Source organism: Phodopus roborovskii, unplaced genomic scaffold (genome assembly GCF_943737965.1).
Source record: "Phodopus roborovskii unplaced genomic scaffold, PHOROB, whole genome shotgun sequence".
NCBI classification, from domain to species: Eukaryota; Metazoa; Chordata; class Mammalia; order Rodentia; family Cricetidae; genus Phodopus; species Phodopus roborovskii.
The window spans coordinates 1,970,782-1,985,245 of record NW_026126558.1 but is presented as its reverse complement, the minus strand read 5'-3'; the positions used below and the strand labels follow the sequence as shown (position 1 = coordinate 1,985,245).

Here is a 14,464-nt window from a genome sequence, read left to right as displayed (position 1 = left end):
TGACCAGCGTCAGAGGGGAGGGTACATGATGGAGTCATTTGCTGGGACTGGTGATCATCAGGTGGCTTGAGAGCAGTCAGACCTGGAGATTCAAAGTGCAGGATTCTGAAAAGCCAAGGAACTTCTTTGTTTCGTTTATTATTTTAAAAAGGGAGGAGTAAATGGATGAACGATCCCTAGAGCCAGCTTTAAGTGCTCAAGTTCTTCTGGGGCTCACAGGTTCTTCAATGAGCTCAGATATTTTCAAATTAACTGCCAAAGTGAACTATCTGTATAGTGTGGGACAAACGCAGGCCAACAGCGACTCTCTTTAAGTTTGCCATCCTTTGAAGACAACGGGTACACATTTATTTAGGAATCACATCTTGTAACACAGAAACTAGCTTCAGTCACTTCTCTAGACTTGGTCCACGTAGTTATTAAACACCTTAGAGTTTGCACGTCACTCATTCCCTATGGAGTTGGTGGTGTGTTAGTAGTGGCTGAGTTATGAGCCAGCCTAAAGAGGGAATATCCTAGAACAGTCCCCTCTCTGAGCGCCCGGAGTGTATTTTTCAGAGGGTTGTGTTAAGTTGCTTAGACTGAAGAATTGTTAAGAAACAAATATATTTGAACTGCGGTTTTAAGTCCTACTAATTTAAACAAGTGGGTCACCAAGAAACTTTAAGGTAAATAGTGGCCTCAAGAGGAAGTCCCAGGGCGTCCAAGCGTCTCCAACTCTCTCGGGAGCAGCCAATTAATCTCTGCTACAGAACAGCGCCGCCCGGCCTTGCGCTGGAGCCAGGCTCTTAGGACTGAAAGCCTGCTTTGCTGCGGACAGAAAGAGACCTAGCCCGGAGCTTCGTCCGCAGTAGAGTCCCTATCCTCCCCGGGGCGACTCTGTGGCTGCGGGGCTCTAGAGGCGTCCCCGAGTCTAAACTGCTTTCTCCCAGGAAGGGGACTAAAAGTCACAAAGAAAGGGAGGGGACCTCGATGGAGCTCTTGGGGGCGTGGGTGGGGCGTCCCTGAGTGGGCCTCGCCTCAGCTCTACAGCAAGTGGGCCGGAGGAGGACGCGCCCTGCCCAGGCACTGCGCCGCGGGCTGCGATGCGCATCGCCGTGCGGTGACCCAAGCGGCCGGGCAGCGGCCGAGGCCTCCCGGGCGCCCCGCCCTGCGCCTCCTCCTGCCGCCTGCGCGCGGTGCTGTGCGCCCGGCCCGCCGCTGCTCCTCCTCCCTGCCTCGCGGTCCACTCCTCGGAGTCCCGACTGAGCGCGAGCGCCACACGGCCCCGGGCCGCCGCCGAGCGCGCCAAGACGCCAAGACGCCGAACAGGTGGCCGGAGGCTGCAGGCGTCCAGGCGGGGGACAGGCGAGGCCAGGTGAAGGCGCCGGGCTGGACATGGTAACCGGGCGGCCCCGTGCCGCCGTCTGCTCGCGCCCCTAGCCGCCGGCGCGCCGGCGCAGCGGCCCCACCGCGCCCTGCGTACAGTCGCCGGGCCCAGCGCCGCTCCGGCCAGGGCCAGCGAGGGACGGCGGCATGAAAGTGACCGTGTGCTTCGGGAGGACCCGGGTGGTCGTGCCGTGTGGAGACGGCCGCATGAAAGTTTTCAGCCTCATCCAGCAGGCGGTGACCCGCTACCGGAAGGCCGTGGCCAAGGTAAGTGGCCTGGGGCGCGCGGCGGGGAGCGGACGGGGAAGGCGCGGGGATCAATATGGCGCTTCCTGGAGACGGAGGAGGGAGATCGGGAGGCGGGGAAAGGGAAAGTGCTGCAGCGGGCTGGTCTCATAGGCGCCCCCCGGCCCCGACCTGCGGCCGCAAAGTTCTCGGCGCGCTCGGGCTGGGCCGCGATCACCACCCGCATAGTCTCTGGACACTGCCTGGGTCCTCGGGGCTTCGGAGTGGGCGGCTCGGCGCCCGGAGCCGGCACCGGGCGAGGCTGAGTGCGGCACGCGGGAGGCGCGGCGTAGCCTGGCGGGGCGCCTCTGCCCGGCCGACCGCGGGCCCTGGCAATCCAGATCCAGGCCTCTCCCCAAGCAGGCCTGCCGCGGAGGGTTGGCTACGGAACTTTGGGGGTGTGAAAAGAGTTGGGTGATCCCGTGCACGCGGGAGCCGCAGCCGGGCCGGGGACCTTCTGTGTTCTTGCGGGATCTCCGGGTCGCGCAGGCAGCCCTAGTTGGGTTGGCCTGGCTCGTGGGCTCCGGTGGGGGTGATGGAGTGGCATCGGTGTTTGGCTCCTTGAAACACCTCAGTTTGGACTCGCTTGTCCTCCGAACCTTCACCCTCACCCCGCGGGATGTGCTCGGGTGGGGAGCCCCGGCTGCACAAGGGCCTGGGGTCGGAGGAGAGTCGTTTGTCTGTTTTCCTGCTGGAGTAGTAACATTGTCTCCCTTAAACCGCATCCCTCCGTAATGGGGCAGAAGAGGAAGGGTGTTTTGTTAGATTGTTTTACCCTCTGTTTGACAACAGCCCACGCTGAAGTTTCGCTCTAGCACCTGAGGATATTTCCTTTGTACCAGAGTGGAATGTGTTCCCTTTGGTATTTCCCGTCTGTTGTCTGTTCAGTAGTGGAGTGGCCTGCCTTCTGTGACTTCGGAACAAGCAAGAGGGGGAAGGTGGCTTTGTCTGCCGAATGCTCATGGGCCACCCTCCATTTTTCTCTAAAATAAAGGGCAAAATGGTTATACCTCTGTTTTATTTTGCTTTTACTCTGTGTTGGAAAAAAATAACAAAATTGCCCCTTTAAGGAAACTTTGGGGGATGGTTAGGAATCTGATACCGAGGTAGGAGATGGCTGAGTTCAACAGCAAGTGTTCTTCCAGTTGGTCGAATTCATTGAAAATCAAACAACGTTTGTAGAAATTGGGCACCTGTTTATCTTGTAAAGTTGACAGGAGGGGAAATCCTCAGTAACAGTAACACTTAAGTGTTCTAAGCATCATTTCTGATTGACAGTTAATGGCTTAATATTGTAAGGGAATAACCAGGTTGTCTTTGTACTCTGCAGACCAACATTGTTAGCTGGGGTGGGGGTTGGGGGCCGCAAGAAAAATGGCAGCAACATATAGTGCATAGAATTGTGCCTAGTTCCACAGCAGAAAGTCTGATGCTGTGCCCTCTGCTTTGCTGGTTTTGTTTGTAAAACCAGCTGTGTTTCATCCTGCACACCCTGGTCAAGTTGCTTGTTTGGAGAATACACAGGTAACTGTTTGGCTGAATTATTAATTTTTTTCATAGAAATTAAGAATTTACTATCACAGGTCAAATTAATCACTTATTGTGTTGTATGCACTAGACATTTAAGGGACCGCTTCTTTGTAGAAGATGGACTGTGAAAATCTAAAACAAGATTCCTGTGATCCCTCAGGTTAAGGCAGCTGTGGTATGGCTCTCCTGTGCTGTGGGAAAAAGATGTCTTTGGGATGTTGGATGGATGGAATTGAGCGTCTTTGTTGATAGACGTGGACTGTTGGTCACTATCAGCAGTGGCTGTTCCATAGTGAAGGATCGGGGTGGGGAAGAGGTCACAGAAAGAGCAGAAGCTGTGAGTAATTAGTGATTGAGATGAGCAGGAGGGAAGGGAGAAGGATTGCTGGAGATAAGAGAGTCAAGGATGATTCACTAGCTTCCAAAAAGTTCAGTTTAGGAGGTGATGTGTGTGTATGTGTGTGTGTGTGTGTGTGTGTGTGTGTGTGTTTAGAGAGCAGAGGTCATTGTTGTCTATTTTAGTCTTTCTCACTTTCTTTTTCTGAGATAGAGTCTTACTGAACCCGGAATTCCAGGCCAGCCAGGACTGTATACCGCCTCCCTCCACCATAGATTTTTTCAGTATTTGGAGTTTAACCATTATATCACAAGTTGACTCATAAGTATACAAAGGTTTGGTCTTGGTGACACATAGCTTTATCCCAGAACTGTAAGGCAGAGGCAGGTTTATCTCTGTGAAGTCAAGGCCAGCCTCATCTATAGGGTGAGTTCTAGGCTACCCAAGGCTAGTCTACATAATGAGACCCTGCCTCAAAAAAAAAAAAAAAAAAAAAAAAAAAATTCCCCAAACAAATCAAGCAAGGGCTGCTCTTCCAGAGGAAGTGGGTTGTATTCTCAGCACCCTCATCAATGTGGTTCACAATCATGTGTAACTCCAGTCCCAGGGAATCTAATGTTCTTCTGGTCTCAGCAAGCACTACCTGAGTGTGGAGTGTGGTAAATGCAGACAAAACATCCACACACATAACACAGATTAACACAAAAGCTGCTCCATCCATTTGTTGTTTTTCCCCTTGGATAGTTAGGTAATGACTGAGATTAATCTTTAGCCTTTCACACTTCTCCCATAAGGTCATTAGGGAACAAACAATCAACACTGTTATTGTTGCAACTTCTGTTCTCTTATTTCTTCTGCTTAATAAGAAGGATAGATTCTGTGTGAAGAACTGGGTAGCCAGATAGTAATAAAATCTTGCTTAGGTTGCTAGGTGACAGGAGACATGATGAGCTCCCACCTGCTGGGGGAAAATGTGGGCAGGCAGAGCATGTTCAATGTATGAAAACCCATGAAGCAGAAGAAAAAAGAAGAAAAAGCTGAAAAAAAAAAGCACCAAGTTTTCTGTGCACTAAGTACTTTGTGGTGTGGTGGGGTGAATTTTCTGGCATTCTGTTTGTGTTATTTGAGCTGTTTTCTCGGTAGGTTGAACAAATCAATTTCTGGCCAGGAAAATGCCATGTTTTAGCAATAGAAATGTCCTTAAGAAGCCAGTGTTATACCACTTACCCTTAGTCATGTGCAATCTTTCTGTGTCTGTCTCATCTGTCCTTCTATCTGTCCATCAGTCTATTCATCTTCCATTTGTCTGTCAGTCCAACTATCTATCCCTATCTATCTATCTATCTATCTATCTATCTATCTATCTATCTATCTAAATATCTATCATCTATCTATCTTTATTTATTGATATCTCTATTATCAGTTTTTCAAGACAGGGTTTCTGTGTGTAACAGCTCTGACTGTCCTGGAACTTGGCTCTGTAGAGTAGGCTGGCCTTGAACTCACAGAGATCTATCTACCTGACTCTGCCTCCTGACTCTGCTGCTGAGATTAAAGGTGTGAGCCACCACTGTCCAGCTGTAATCTATATTTTTACACTAGTGTAGTAATATTTTTGTAGTCATGAATGGTGATGGGTTAAAATGGCTGTTTGTCCTCCTTTATTTACCATCATCAAGACCCAGTTTGAGTATATGCTGTGTTAGATATTGAGAACCAGGTTATATGTATGTTTCTGAGTGTGTCCAATTGGAGGACCATTTGTGTCTCTGTGTGCTCAGAGTCTTACCATTTCTGGTACTCACAGAACCTTAGCTTTAAGCATGGGTTTTATTGAAGGAAAGCTGTGTAATAAATGTTGTGCTGGACTGCATAGAAGGAGCCACCATTCTGCAGTGAGGGGTGGTGGGTATCTTGTAGTCATTTAAGGTTTGCAGTGGGTTTGGTGGGAGGGATGGCTAACCATGTTTAGGGTCCTGTTTTGTAACCGAGTAGCTGAGTGACCCCAGAAAGTATCTACCTTGCACTGGGAGGGTTTTATACCTGCAGGTCTGTAGTGGAGTCATGATGTGTGAACCTGGAGAGTATTGCCATCATAAAAGTGTGAGGGAATGAATCATGGGAACAGAAACATTAGGATCAGGCTGTGGAGGACAGGAAATGCCCGGGAGAGACTCTGGGATATCATGTGGTTTGGTCACAGAAAAGACAGGACAAGTAGTTGATTGGATGAGCCTGGCTTAGTTGGAAGAAAAAGCTCCTGTAGACAGGGGAAGGGATTGAAGACCAGGTGAGAGTGGGTAGGTTGGAACCCCTTGGTTCACCTTCCTTCTCCTATAGCCTTGTCTTGGTGAAAATGTTGGGAACCTGATTGTGCTAGCTGTTTAACTTTGGGCAAGCTAACTCTGTTTCTTCATCTCCCTTGCAGAAATAAAATATGTGTTGAACATGATGAATATGAATTCTTCTGAACCAGATGTAGTCTGTAGAAGCTACTCAGTAAAGATTGAATCACTGATAACATTTTATCTACAGAGCATACTCATCTTTTCTCTATCCCATAGTTCCTGCTTGGCTTTTTTCTCTTTTGTTTAGAGTGTAATTTAATTGAAGAGTTGGCTTATTTAAAACTGCCTAAGCAATGGTACAATCAGAAGGGCTGGTTGATTCAGTAAGCCTAGGGAACAGAGGATGCTAAGGCTACTAGATGGGCTAGCTGTGCCTCCGCTTCTCAAACCAGTCTCATAAGGGTGAGTTAGTAGCAATTTGTTGTTTAAATACAATTTAAAGGGAGGGGATATGGTTCAAGGGCTGGGAGAGAGAGGATTGGTCACAAGTTCCTGGTCTGCATAGTTAGTCCCACCAGGCCAGTCAGTGTCTCAAAGAACAAAACAAAAAACAAAAACAAACAAAACAAAACAACTTATGGACATGAACTTAAAACACACACACACACACACACACACACACACACACGCACACACACACACACACACACCTACTTCCTTTTGGGATATTGTTAATTAATAAACTTATGAATTAGGGTTTTTAAGAAATGCCTGGTAGTTGGCATGGTTTCCCCTTCCTTCCTTCCTTCCTTCCTTCCTTCCTTCCTTCCTTCCTTCCTTCTTTCCTTTTTTGTGAATGAATGCATGATAACATTTTGCCACACAGTTGCAAACTTACTGAAAACTTGATGGAAGTTACATTATAGCTGTGATTGAGAGAAGAAACAGGCAAGAATAAAAAAGAAATAGTTGAAGTATAAGGCACTTCATTATTTGCAACATTTTCTGTCTTCCAAAGAGGAAAAAGAAACAAAGTTAAAAGGCTTACTTGAAAATTCAGCTCTCATTGACCTCCTGTCTCAGAAGTCCAAGTGTCTTTAGTGACCTCTTGCTTTCTTGTGAAGTCTTCTTTACACTTTATACCCCTTGTCTCAGCCCCTTGAATTTCCCTGCCTCTGCTGTTTCTTGCTTCTTCTTCCTAGGATGCTCATTACCTTTTTGCAGTCTTCCTTTAACCCTCAGCTCTTGCTAGCCCTCCCTGGGAGTGGGCTGTGTGTACTTGGCTGTTTGAGGCTCTTTTTACTTGGTGCTTCTCCTGAGGGCTTCCTGTAGCTCTTGTACCTGGAGGGACTCAAGGGTATGTAGAATGGGACTTGTGAACCTCTTCCCGGTCAGATAGCTGATGCAAGTGCCTTGCTTCAGTCTCACTTATTCAGCAAATCTCTCTTACAAAGCCAGCATAAAGTATGAGTAAATAGAATTGAGAGTAAACATATCACACTAATACCATATGGGAAGGACCTTCCGAGAAGATACTGATTTCCACCTGCTAGTTAGAAGGACCTTGGGCTTGTGTGTTTGTCATGTAGTGCATACAGCGTGCAATCAGAACTAAGACCAAGAGAGTTTGGACAACCTGGAAGATTCTTTCATGTCATCTATTTTCAAGAAGGTCAGTCTGACTGTGAGACCAGGCAGAACTTAGTCCTGGAGTGTGCACTGGGTCAGGTTCAAGGCATGTGGCCAAAGCAGTGTGGGAATCTGGCCCTGACTGTACTTAGGCTCGGTCTGGTGCCTCTGTTTCCTTCAGTGTGAATCCTTGGTGCTGGGCCAGAAGCAAATGCAAGTACTTAGGATTTGATATTCACAGAATGAATCTGGCTGAGGAGAAGCACTGCTTGGCTTATGGTGGTTTTAATTCCTCATGGATGAATTACTTGTTGGAGGTAATGTTTAAAGTCCCACATGGACCATTAACCTACAGACAGATTCTCCATCTGTCCTAGGAGGTTCTTACCTTTCTCTCTCTCTCTCTCTCTCTCTCTCTCTCTCTCTCACACACACACACACACACACACACACACACGTTCTCTTTTCAGGATTGGAAAGAAATGGGGATAATTAGATCAGTAGGTTCTTTCCATAGGTTATTTTCCACTGGGTGAAGTTGGCATTTTAGGCACACACATTGTCCTCCCTCCTCCATAGCTGTCAATTCAATTCAGTTCTACCTTCCTATCTAGACCTAGGTCAGTAGAGTAGGATATGTGGTTGGCATGCTAAATCTTTTTGGTGCCTTTTTTGTTTGATACAGAAAGTAGATTTTTTTTTTTTTTTTTTTTTTTTTTTTTTAGTCCCTGTTTTACTCTTCAGCTCATGGTGCCTCAAACTTGGGATGATCTCCTGCCTTTGGTTACATATATGTACCACCACACCTTGGTAGAAAATCCATCCATCATTCCTTCTTTCCTTTTTTTTCTTTACACAGTCTCTCTCATCCCCCCTTCCTTCCATCCTACCTTCTTCACTCCCTCTCACCTTCCCTTCTTGTCCTCTCTCCCTTATTTTTTGATAGGATCTCTCTATGTAGCTCTGACTGCTTTGGAACCCAATAAGTAGACTACCTTGACCTTGAACACACAGTGCTCCCCCTGCCTCTGCCTCCTAACCACTATCTTCTAAGTTCTAAGTTCTGGGTGTACATGGCCTTAGAGAGTCAAATTCTAATGAAAAGACATGTAATATTTAGTAACTAAAGGAGGAAAGTGTCTGATGTTTTTCCTCTGTTGCTTTAAAAACTTCAGAAAGACTGTGTGAAGATGCCTTTCTTTCGTGGTGCTATGCTTTCCTATGTCTGCCCTTACATCTTTTGGTGATTTGCACCATTAAGTAACACTCTTGTGCTCAAGGATCAGCTTGTTTGATTGACTGCTTACTTAGCCTACACAAGAACCCTAGGTTCACTCTCCTTTGCTGCATAGAACCAGGTTTGGTGAGGCACCCCTGTAATTCCTTCTCTTTTGAGTTGCAGGAGGATCTGATAGAAGTTCAACATTGCAAGTTCAAAGCTTCTCTGAGCTATATGAGACTGTGTCAAAACAAAACAAAACAAAACCCAATATTCTTGCTTCTTCTCTGATCTCTATCAATACTGGCACTTAAGAATAAAACTTTAAGCTTCATATCTAGATGTTCTAAAATATTGCTTATTTTCTTTTTTAAATTCTTTGATATATAGATAAGAGAAATGAAACATTTACACAAAATAGATATAAGTGTTCATTGCAGCATTAGTTATCATGGCACCAAATAGTCCCTGTGTTAAGCACCTGACATATGGTCCATGTATTGGCTTGGGGCAAGGAGGATGCAGAATGACTGAGAACTGGTTCATTTTTTAAAAGATCTTTACCTATTTATTTTTGTTATCTTTTTTTAAGATTGATGTATTTTATGTGTATGAATATTTTGCCTGCATGTATGCCCACCTTGTGTGCTTGGTGTTGAAACCCTTGGAATTGGAGTTACAAATGGTTGTGAGCTACAGTATGAATTCTGGGGACTGAAACCAGGTCCTCTGTATTCTTAACCACTCAGTCATCTCTGCAGCCCCAAGTTGTTTTTTTTTTTTTTGGTGTGTGTGTTTGTGTGTATGCCATGGGTGTGCAGGTAATCCTGGTGGCTAGAAAAGGGCTTTGGGTAGCCTGGAGCTAGAGCTATAGGTAGTTTAGAAAGAGCAGAAATGATGATAACCATATGAGCCATCTCTGTATCCTGGTTATTCCTTTTATGAGAGATCAAATATTCTAAATATTGGTGATTATAAAGGTCATACAACTGCAAGTGCACTCAGAGTTATTAATTGTATACTGTGTGTGGGGGGGAGGGGCAGAGGTTGGTATAGTGTCTTCGGTTGTACTCCACCTTAATTTTTGAGACAGAGTCCCTATAGCTGGAGCTCATGGAATTGTCTAGACTGGGCAGCTGGTGAGCTCAGTGGTCCTCATAGTTACAGGTGTGTGTTGCCAAGCCCTGCTTTGACATGGGTGTGAGGGAAGGGATGGGGCCCTCATGCTTGTGTGCCAGCACGTAACTGAATGCACTATCTATCTAACCCCAATTGTATAGTTTAAGTGGATGAATTTTATGGTTTATGATTCTATCTCTATAAAGATGTTAAAAATAGATTAATTAAACCAGTATGAATAGGATTTAATTTTTAGGTATTTTATAGTTCTATGAGTCCCATAAAACATGTCTTTGTGTGTCAGAGATAACCAAATACCCCAACTGACAACCAGTTGTAGGGATTTTAAATACAGTGGGCGAAATTAACCCTGCTTCCTTGGGCCAGTGTAGTCTACCATGCTGTCTGCCTGGGAAGCTCTCACCTGAAGAACATCTGCATCCATATCCCCTTGGAAGACTTCTCAGATGTTACCCCATTACCTCAGCCCTGCTCCTCAGCTCCCCAGCCGCCTTTGTGAAATGGAGGAAGAGCTTTATGTATGTTTGTGTTTGTCTCTCAGTAGTATGCTCCCCATCCCTCTTCTCACCATATTTGAGGGCTGGGCAGCTCCATTCGCATTTCTGGTCTTCAGGGCTGGTCAACATGCCGTAAGGTTATCCAGCCATTGTGACCTGCATGGGCTTTGCCAGAGAGCATACAGGGTCCTGGATCTCAATCCCCTCACCTGTGTGGTAAGAGTGTTATCTCCCTTAGTTGCCCTCTTGCTGGTGGGAGGCAGGGTAAATGTAGCTTAGGGTGTTCTCAGATCTCACTGTTTCAGGATATGTGTCTTTGAAGATGGATCACATGTGCAGAGATGGTCTCCTCAGATTGTCCCCTTTGTGAGTTTTAATTAATATTTGCTACGACCTGGTGCTAAATGGATTCCATATGTCTATACATATACAGAGGCAACATTTTCATGGTATGTAACTATAAGTAGTTAGCAATGTCAGAGCAGTAGTTTTTCTCACTCTGTTCTGTATTCAGATATTGCATAGTTGAGTTTTGGGCCTGGGTAATTTTTTTGCTTGTATTTGTTTTGTATTTTTTTAGAATAGAAAACTAGTGTGTAGTACAGGTTCTTGTGGTTCCGAAAGGCCTTTTTAAGATCACCTACACTAAAAAATGAATGTTTCTCTATACCTAACAAAGTAACTCACTGTTCATCCTGCAAAACAAAACTGCCCAGCTCACCACAATGTGGTGTTATTAATAGATGGAAACCATGAAGTAGAAACTGCTGGTCTTGTGTAGATGGTTGATATAAGCATAAGCTCCTGTTTTACTTTTTAACGGTTAAAATAATTGTTATTTCTAAGTCTAACATTAAACCTACTTTCTAATGTAAGCTCTTTTTCAGGAAACATTTTCTTATACTACAAAGGCATTTCAGATGTATAAGTTATAATTCTGAAACCCAGTGTGATTGCCGTGAGTGATGGGGGCAGATTCCTGTTCTTCAGGTTATCCTTCAGCTGAGAGCTCTCTAGCCTTAAGAGCCCAAAGAAGAGTCAGAGAGGGCAGGATATGGGTTCCTGGTGGAGTGTCCAGAGTGTAACTAACCACTAAATCTACTGACTCTACATGAAGGATTTGGGATTTTCACCCATTGGTTGAAGTTCCAGAAAAACCACAGGCTCCATTGTGAGAGTTTCTTCCTGTGGTCTGCTCACCATTTAAACAGTTGGACCTGGAAGCTGGGCCATTCCAGTATTCAAGTCTTGAAGAACACATTTAATTAATGAAGACACATCCTAAAAGGTTTTTTAATTTTTTTCAAGGAAAGTTGGAAAGCTACTTAACCGCTAAGCATTCTATGATGTTAGTTTTATTGTTCATGTTTTATGGTCTACTGATGACAACCTAGATGTCTGCAGAAACACATCCAGTTTCAGGTAGCTGAAACTGGAAAGTCTAGCAGGAGGAGTTTTCCTTGTTAAGTAGCAGATGTGTCAAAGTGACAAGGGATTTAGGATGATCTTGGGTATTGAATGTTCCTGATCTCACTGCCAGGGATCAAAGAGAATGATTTTTGTTGCCATTGTTAATAGCATGTGTTGGTCATTGAACCCAGTACCACACTGGTTAGGTGACTCAGACTAAAGCTGCATCCAAAACAGAGAAAGTGTGCAGGGCAGGTGCTGAGAGAAGTTGATGGAGTTATGTTAGCTGGAACCACTGCTCAGTTTTGGTATTTTGTCGTTGATAAGGACCACTCAGATAGATTTGTGTTTCTTCTCACCCTGGTTAGAACAGTCCTTGGTGTGGACAGTTGGGTGTGTTATATGAACAGCTTTTCTTATAAAACCATTCTAAGTGATGTTCACATCTGACTGGTCAGTTGGAGGCTGCAGAGGTGTTCCTAGAGGAAGCTTCCATTTTTGGCTCTGTGTGGCCCCTCGTACCAGCAGTGAGCCTGTTTTCTCTTCCTTGCCTGGTAATGCTGTCTTTCTTGGGCTTTCATGAGGAGTAAGTGATTTCGTATCATCTTCTTGCTGTGTGATAGATTCTTAGTCTTACTGAATCTTTTTCTTCCTCCTCAGGTTTTAATTATTGGCTAGACACAGTTTTAGTGGCTGGCTAATTGATTAGCTTAGTTTTTATCGGATTTATTATATCAAGTGCTGTTTTTCAAGATGGTCTGCTAAAGGATCACTTTTTCTTCTAGACATTATATGGAAATTTAAATTTGGTGTATAAATCATTGGAAAACAAGAAAAACAATTCTGGGTCCCACAATGTACAGAAGCCAAGTAGGTGCAACAGATCAGAGGCGATTATCTGCTCCTTGATCTTACCTGGCTTTTTTCTCTTTTTGTTTTTGTACGAAGCAGCTGGGGATAGGATGCAGAGGCCTACACATGTACATGCTGTGCCTGCTCTCTACCATGAGTTACACTTCTGGCCCTGTGCTGGATTTCCCATTAATCCTTCTAGTTTCTACAGCAATGGAAGGTGTCATACTGCTGTGTTAAAGGAAATTGACTAATATTTTGTCAAGGTGCCTTTCTGTGATAAAACACTGACCAAACAAAACAAAGCAACCCCAAACAAACAAACAAAAACCAAGTACGGGTTTTATTTTCAGTTTTCAGGCCGCAGTCCCTCATCATGGGGAGCTCATTAGGATTTCACTTGTAGAAGGTGTGCTAAGCTGTCCCCAGATGCTTGGTCTTCAAGACTCCAGAGAAGTCAGGAACATTGACAGCCTTAGGTCCTCTTGCTCCAGGGCTACTCACTGTTGGCAGGCCCCAGGGATGAGGTTAGGGGTCACTCTGCTATGAGCTCACTCAGGCCCTGGGCAGCTTGTACCTAACCTCAGTAGGACTGGTAGGGCCAGTAGCAGGGGGCTGTGTGGGTCTTCTATTGAAAGGAATCTCTAGCCCTGTGGCTCATTTAGAGGTGGGAGCTGAAGCACAGACCTCAGAGGAGTGCGACTTACTGGCTCCTCCATGGCTTGCTCAACTTGTTTTCTTACACAATACAGGACCACCTGCCCAGGGGAGGCACCACCTACAAAAGGGCTGGGCCCTCCCACATCAATCATTAATCAAAAAAGTGCCCCACAGACATGCCCACAAGCGAATCTGATGGAGGTAGTTACTGTTCCCAGGAGACTGTAGTTTATGTCAACTTGATAAAAGTTAATTAGCATACAGTTATTTGCTATATTTGAATTATTTCTTTATTTGATATTTTTAAGATAGTCGCATGAAGCCCAGGTTGCCCTCAAAGTGCCTGTGTAGCTGAGTGTGACCTTGAATTTCTGGCCTTTCTGCCCATATCTCAGTGCTTGGATTGCTACCATACCCAGTTTACTTTGTGCTGGGACTGGAATGAAGGGCCTTGGGAGTGCTGTGCAGCCACTCTACCAACCGAGTCTCTATGAACATTTTGGAAGGCATCAAATCAGTATTGTCACTTAAAAAATCTTTTGAAACTTGGAAAGTATAGAAGTTGGAACTGTGAGTGTAATTTATTTGTAACACACACGAGGCTTCTAAAGATCTACTGGATTACTTAACTAATTAGTTCTGAGACTACTCTGGGGGATAGAAAGCACCTGCCCTGGAATTGAAGTGGGAAAGGAGATATTTAGTGACTGCTCTAAGCCTTTGTTATATAGATGTCTATAACTTCTGTGCCCATAGTCCCTTTGTACTCTTCTGCGAACCTCAAGATAGTGATTTTCAACACCACACCAGCATATAGGAACACAGAACATCTTTTGCTTGTATAGTTGTAAGGGCTGGCAGATTTATTGATACATCTTCTAATACTTAGTTCAGCTAAGTATTGTCAATCACTTCTTGACTTCACCCAAGAATTGACCCATTTATCATATGAAAAATAGGGAGTGTTATCTTGAGGGTGTGGTTGAGTTTTGGGTGGAGCAGGAGGTGTTGTTAGGTTAGACTTACAACATCATGGGCACATGGCTTTGTGTTCAAGAGGACCATCTCTTCCCATCTCTCTGCTCTGGAGCACAGTGTTGGTTCCTACCTCTGAGTCTGTATTAATTAAAATCCTGCTTCCTTTTGTCCTCACCTAGACTATTGATGTTGCTAAGCAGTGATTAGACTAATAAAGCCGCTCACGTGGACAATGTTCTTTTCACTCTCCCTTTCGGCATTTATTTGTAAA

At 45.1% G+C, this 14,464-nt stretch overlaps 1 protein-coding gene across 1 annotated transcript in view; it reads left to right on the top strand.

The window, feature by feature from the left end:
- The first annotated feature begins 1,107 nt into the window (after window positions 1-1,107).
- Pard3 (par-3 family cell polarity regulator) overlaps window positions 1,108-14,464 on the top strand; it is a 535,997-nt gene continuing 522,640 nt past the window's right edge. The window contains exon 1 of the mRNA XM_051201603.1: window positions 1,108-1,635. Coding sequence (XP_051057560.1) covers window positions 1,516-1,635 — 120 coding nt within the window. The 5' untranslated portion in view covers window positions 1,108-1,515. The remainder of the gene's footprint in view (window positions 1,636-14,464) is intronic.